The 7,092-nt window shown below is 37.1% G+C and overlaps 1 protein-coding gene across 5 annotated transcripts in view; it reads right to left on the bottom strand.

Moving 5' to 3' along the window:
* Window positions 1-4,238: 4,238 nt before the first annotated feature.
* The window catches only part of PSMA6 (proteasome 20S subunit alpha 6), a 32,874-nt gene continuing 30,020 nt past the window's right edge, over window positions 4,239-7,092 (bottom strand). For all 5 annotated transcript variants that reach the window (XM_049705952.1, XM_004269968.3, XM_033428375.2 and 2 more), the window contains exons 6-7: window positions 6,531-6,625; window positions 4,239-4,464 (exon numbers count right to left, since the gene is read on the bottom strand). In XM_049705952.1, the coding sequence (XP_049561909.1) occupies window positions 4,407-4,464; window positions 6,531-6,625 (153 nt within the window). In that variant the 3' untranslated portion in view covers window positions 4,239-4,406. The remainder of the gene's footprint in view (window positions 4,465-6,530; window positions 6,626-7,092) is intronic.

Below are 7,092 nucleotides of genomic sequence, written 5' to 3'. Positions count from 1 at the left end.
AGCTGGATCTTACAGTAAGAGTGTGTTTACCTTTGTAAGAAACTGCCAGACTGTCTTCCAAAGTTGTTGCATTTTGCATTCTCACCAGTTGCTGCTGCTCTGAAGCATCACCAACATTTGGTATTGTTGATTTCAAAAAAAAAAAATTATCCATTCTAATAGATGTGTACTGTGGTATCTTATTGTTTTAATGCGCAATTTATGAGGACATATGATGTTGGACGTTCTTTTCATACACTTATTTGCCATCTGTATGTCTTCCTTGGTGAGCTGTTACGATCTTTTGCCCATTTTTAAATTGGGTGTTTCCTTATTGTTGAATTTTGAGAATTCTTTATAACTAATATGCACACACATAAAGAATTCTTTGTATATTGATATTTTGGATACCAGCCCTTGGTATCATTTGGATACCAAACACATATGTTTGCAAATATTTCCTCCCAGTCTGTGGCTTGCCTTTTTATTCTCTTACATGTCTTCACAGAGCAGAAGTTTTCAATTTTAATAAAATCTACTTTATCAACTTTTTCTTTCATGGATTGTGCTTTTGGTGCTGTATCTAAAAGCTCATTGCCAAACCCAAGATTACCTAGATGTTCTCTTATGTTATAGTCTAGAAGTCTTATAGTTTGGTGTTCTGCATTGTCTATGATCCAATTTAAGTTACTCTTTGTGACAGGTGAAGATCTGTGTCTAGATTCATGTTTTTGCTTGTGGATATAGAGTTGTCACAGCGCCATTTGTCAAAAGACGATTCTTTCTCCAGCGAATTGCTCTTTTTCCTTTTATCAAAGATCAGTTCATTATATGTGTGTGGGTCTACTTCTGGGATCTCTATTCTGTTTTATTAATCTATCTATTCTTTCAGCAATACCATACTGTCTTTACTGTAGGTTTGCAGCAAGTCTTGAAGTCAGATAGTATCGAAGTTTGTTCGTCTTCTTTAGTACTGTGTTGGCCATTCTGGGTCTTTTGCCTTTCCATATAAACCTTAGAATCAGCTTATCAATATCCACAAAGTAACTTGCTGCGATTTTAATTGGGATTGTGTGGAAGTTATAGATTAAGTTGGTAAGAATTATCATCTTGACAATATTGACTCTTCCTACCCATGAATATGGACTCTCTCTCCATTCATTTAGATCTTAGATTACTTTTTTTAAAATTAATTATTGTCTGTGTTGGGTCTTTGTTTCTGCGTGAGGGCTTTCTCTAGTTGCAGTGAGTGGGGGCCACTCTTCATCGCGGTGCGCGGGTCTCTCGCTGTCGCGGCCTCTCTTGTTGCGGAGCACAGGCTCCAGAGGCGCAGGCTCAGCAGTTGTGGCTCACGGGCCTAGTTGCTCCGCAGCATGTGGGATCTTCCCAGACCAGGGCTCAAACCCGTGTCCCCTGCATTGGCAGGCAGATTCTCAACCACTGTGCCACCAGGGAAGCCCCTAGATCTTTGATTTCTTACAGCAGTTTTTAGAGTTTTCCTCATTGAGATATAGTACACATTTTGTTAGATTTATATCTAAGTATTTCTTTTTTTCCTTTTTTGAGTACTAACGTTAAGTGGTATTGTTGTGTTTTATTTTCAAATTCCAATTGTTCATTGCTGGTATGTAGCAAAGCAATTAACTTGTGTATCAACTTGTATCCTGCAACCTTCCTATAAACACTTACTAGTCCAGGAGCTTTTTTCTCCACATATTGTTTACATTGTTGAGGTCATAGACTTTGTAAACAATCTTATATCCTGTTTTTTTTTTCTCAATTATGTCATAAGCCTTTTCAGTGTCATTTAAAATTCTTTTAAAACATTTTTTTTAGGGAATTTCTTGGTGGTCCAGTGGTTAGGACTCTGCACTTTCAATGCCTAGGGCCTCGGTTCAATCCCTGATCAGGGAACTAAGATCCCACAAGCCGTGCAGTGTGGCCAAAAAACATTTTTTTTTTTTTAATGGCAGCAAAACATTTTATTGAGCTCTTAGTTAACACGTTAACACATCCACCTTTACCGTCTTCATGCATATTCCTTATTGAAAATACAGAAGTGTATAAAGAAAAAAATTAAATGTGCTCAAAACTCCACCATAAATAACCAAAATAATTTCCACAAGAAATAATCACTGTTCACATTCTGTTGTTTTCCTTCTACTGCTTCCTTTCTGCCAGTGGTTCTTTATTGGGAAACAGACTTCTCTGAATATCTGATGAAAGCTACGGGTCTCTCCCAGAAAATTAAGACATGCACTAATCTTTGAAGTTTCAGAGTTTTTAGGGGCCTCTATGGCCCATCCCAGAAATGCCCCACAAAAGGCTGTGACGCTTATCCACCAGCTCTGGTTGACATTATTTACACCACACTTTCAGGTGCGTTAGGCTTGCACAGACTGAGCAGGCTTTCCTGGCTTTAGAGAAGGCCTGGGACTTCAAAGCAGCAGAGAAATGTACGAATTAGGTGGATATCCCAGAATGCAAAATAAATGAAGGTTAACAGTCATCCTGGGTTCGCTCCTTGTTTCAGTGGAAGTGCCATTATGATGTTAGCTGTTAAGACTTGTTTCTTATATTTTGAAAATGTAATAGATGGTTGGAACATATTTAACCTTAGCATTTCTGTCTCTTTAAGGGAGACCTTGAAGATCCTTAATGTAATAATTTGGTTGTGGCACAAATCTGAAGGTTGGATTTGGGGCTAGTGAGGGAGCTGAGTACCTGGTTTGCTGTTCACATATGATCTAAATGGTACAAAGCTGTTTCTTCGTGTGGGTACCAAGAGAAAGAGCCATGTGTCTACCCACAGGGCTTCGCATTCACGAATGTCTCGACATATCCCTCTGAATGTCAGTATTCAACTGTGTATTTCTTACTAGGAGTTTATCAAAATTCCCTTTGGGTAAAGATATTTAAAATTTTAAGATATTTTTCTTAGCATTTGTATAAGATTTCCATGTTAACTGTTAGTGATCCCAGACTGTGTTAAAAACAGAATTAGAGCATTTAATGTTCGCATACTTAAATGAATCTCTTCTATTTCTTCCAGTTCTTTTAAGCATAAAATAACCAATTTAACATACTTACTCAAAACCCTTAATTCAGCTAGATTCTGTTTTATAATGTAAAAACTTATTTTCCTAACAAATGAGAAAATTTTCATTTTCTATCACTAGAAGATATTTTCTTATAGAAAAATCCAGTTATTTGCTAGTCTCTCACCACTTCACGCAGAGCCCCCTTTCAAAATGAGAGCAGCACCTTTATAGAGCCTAGTGGATTTGGATGGGTAAGCCCAGGGCAGCAGCCCCTGAATCGGAAGAACACTGCTTCCCTTTTAGGACACTTTACAACTCATGACTCAGCTCTGAAGAGGATGTGGTCGGTGAAGTTTCCTGCTTCTAGTGGTCCCAAGTTCACATGGCCTCCCCTTTTGCGGGCCTGGTGGCTGCAGAAACAAGGGCAGCGGACTCCAGGAACTGGCATTAAACCAGCAGCCATGCTCACCTGCATGAGGTAACACCAACAGCACCAGTCTCACCCAGTGCAAATGAAATGTATTGGCCTTAGACATTCCAAGATTTTTGGATCCTCTATAACTATTAGTGGCTGAGGTCACCAGGGAACTACTCTGGGAAGTTTAAAACCTTAATTCTACACATTAAAAATAAAAGATTATTCAGAATATAGTTTGCTCTTCTTTTTCCCCTAATGTTGTTTATGGTGGTATCTCTACTTTACTATAGGCCAATTCCTTAAAGTCTGCTTTAAATAGTTAATCTCAAGGCAGCATAGAAAATATACATATTCTACAACTTTTCTAACCCTATTGTTTCCCAAAGGTAACTACAATTTCTGCTCTTAAAACTATTCGTTCTTATTGAGTATAGATTAAATGTGTATCTCAACTACTGAAGATCAATAATGCTAATCATTTTACTATAGTTAAAACCTCCAATGCAACTTGGAGTCCAGGTTCAGGAATGAATGAAGAATTGTAAAATAAAGGCCTTGCCTCACATGCCCACTTACTATAGTCAGAGCAAGTTTTGAAACCAGAGTTTTAGTTTGCAATTTATGATGCCATATAGCTATAGTTTAAATTTCTGGCTAGTAAGTTCCTTAAGCCAAAGAAACTTGGATCTCTCAACAAAATGAATAAAGCTACAATGTGGAGATGGTGAAAATTTATTTAACTGTCTGCATGTACCAAAGACTTAATAGTTAAAATTGGAGGTAAAAAAGACAGGATGCGATTATTTTCCAAAAGCACTGTTTTTATTTATACAGAGTCCTAACCACTTCAGTGGCAGGAGGAGTGGGAGAGGTTCCTTTTTCAATTCAGGGGCCCCCATAATGTTGGTCTGTTGTTACGAAACACACAGGCAAGTGGCGTCATGGATTTGGTAAACTAACTACAATGTTTAGTCTCTCTCTGCTAGAGCAACAAGGTGAGCATCAATCTCTGCTTCTGTAAGAATCCTGGAAGGCAAAGGGAAAAAAACCCCACAACTATTTACTTTTTGAAAACTTTTTATTATGCAAATTCAAAAAACACACAAAAGTAGGATAGTAATGAACTCCTGTGTACCTATCACCCAATTTCAACAGTTATCAATTTATAGCTAATCTTTTAAAAATCAATATACCCACCACTCATCCCTTCAGATTATTTTGAAGGAATTCCCAGACATCATATCAACTTCATCTATACACACTCATGTTTACCTCTTTGACATCAGATCTAGAATTAGGTCTTTTGAAAGAAAAACCCTTTTGGTTGCAATTATGATAGCAAATATTTAAATTAAATATAAAACTAAACTATACATAAAGTATTCTATTTTAGCTCCTCTGTCAAAATGCTTTTATACCTACTATAACTCAAGTTTATATCAGCCAAGAGACAAGAAGGCACTCCATGTTGAACATGTTATTTTCTAAATGATGTTTGCCCCAAAGAAATAGAAACTGCTTGGCAATCTTTAATGTGACCCATTACTGGTGAACTTTTTTTTTTTTTTTTTTTTTTTTTTGCGGTACGCGGGCCTCTCTCACTGTTGTGGCCTCTCCTGTTGCAGAGGACAGGCTCCGGATGCACAGGCTCCGGAGGCACAAGCTCAGCGGCCATGGCTCACGGACCCAGCCGCTCCGCGGCACGTGGGATCCTCCGGGACCGGGGCACAAACCCGTGTCCCCTGCATTGGCAGGCGGACTCTCAACCACCGCGCCACCAGGGAAGCCCTACTGGTGAACTTTTAAAAGTGAAATTTGTCAAAGTGACATTTTTGAGTGCAAACTGGGGCAATGTAAGTAGTTTATACAGTTGTGTATACTTATGTTATACATTCTAGTTATTATTTAAGTATACTTACCATCACAGAATTTATAAATGATACAAGAGTTTTTCTGAAGACATACGATCTTTGGTTTCTTACTTATTTAACTTACTTATTTAAAGATTTTAAAGGTTATAGGAGGGTCTCAGAATAGAAAACAACTATTTGTAGATCCTTTAGAGAGACTGCTCCTCCTGGAATTTTACTGCTTTAAGAAAATAAAAAAAAAAAGGCAACCTTTTCTATGGGGGACAGAAGGGAATTCATTTCTGTTTTTTAAAAAAATTCTATAAATTTTTCTTAAATCTTTCATGTTTATATCACTTGCCTACAGGCAACAAAAAGAACAAATTAGAAAAGAAAAATGTACTAACATAACTCTTCAAGGTCTGGTTAAGCTTAGTTTACTACCTTTTTTTTCCCCACCCCTAACAATGACAATTGTGTCTTTATAACTGTGACCTAAGAGTAAATACACACCATAGTCAACATGCGTTCCAGCAGGTTCCCTGAATCTGTGGATTTAACTGAAGCATTTTTTACTATTCATGAGAGTATCCAGGTTCATGGTAAAAGTCAATCACCACACAGGGTTGCTGGGAGGATTAAGTGAACTGATATATGTTAAGCACCCAGTATAGATTTGACTCATGGAAGCTGTGAAGTTGATTTGTGGGAGTTAGTCACTTAGTGAGTAAGAACAGACAAGGATCCAGCATCTGCAATTCAATTAGCTGTATGCAAAATTCAGGGGTTTCAAAGATATCCAAATAGGGTCTGAGGTACATCAGTATTTCATAGTGCTCTTCAAAGCTCCACTTAAATAACCACTAAATAATAAAAGCTCCATCTGAAAACTACTAGTTTGGGAGCTGAATTTCTATTGGCCTTAAGCTAAAAAACACACACAAACACTTATGCTCAGTTTACTTCTCAGATAAAGGAGGTTATTTTACATCACCTCTGGTATTAGATATAAAATAAATGAAATGAGAAGAAAAGCAGTTTATATCTGTCTTAAGGAGACACCCAGTAAGTTTTAAAACAGATCTCTCAGGTGCTGGAAAAAAAAAAAAAAAAAACTAACTCTAGTTCAAAAAAATTCTTTCCTCAAGTTACAGGACAAATGAACCAACACACCTCCACCTTTCTAGACTAGAATTTATCACTTGGCAAACTTCTTTAAGTACCTGGCCGACAATAACTCACCTGAATTTAGGATTTTCAACTGTAACTACTCCAACTTCTATTTCTGAAGGTTTGAAATCAATTGATAGAACAGTAGACAGGCATGTAATTGCAGTCTGAAAAAAAGTATCAACATTAAAATAATATAGTATTTTTCGGAGATTCCAAGATTTTTCTCATTCCAAACTTACTCAAGTCATGAGTTAACCACAAGCTATTCATTTTTGCTCCATGTTTGAGGTGATGTAGTTCTACAGCCACACAGATTGCTTAATTCTAACATGTTGCCTGCCAATGACAAGAAACTTGTTTATACCAAGTCGAACTATAAACTAAAGGGCTCCAACAACAAAAATAGGGTGATTTACACAAAACAGTCTGTTTGCCTGGTGATCACTACATGCTAAGCAATGCTTATTAGCACTTGGAGTGAGATGGGGAGAGGATAAAGATGAATGATGGTCTTCTTTCAAGGAAATTACAGTAATAACAATTTAAGAATGTTTTAAGTGGCTTTGTACCCGATGTGATTAATTACTTATGTAACTATGAATTGCAATTAAAAAAAAAGAAAAAACCTTTA

This window comes from Orcinus orca, chromosome 2 (assembly GCF_937001465.1).
Source record: "Orcinus orca chromosome 2, mOrcOrc1.1, whole genome shotgun sequence".
Taxonomy (NCBI): Eukaryota; Metazoa; Chordata; class Mammalia; order Artiodactyla; family Delphinidae; genus Orcinus; species Orcinus orca.
The sequence above is the reverse complement of the archived record's forward strand: the minus strand, read 5'-3'. Positions and strand labels throughout refer to the sequence as shown.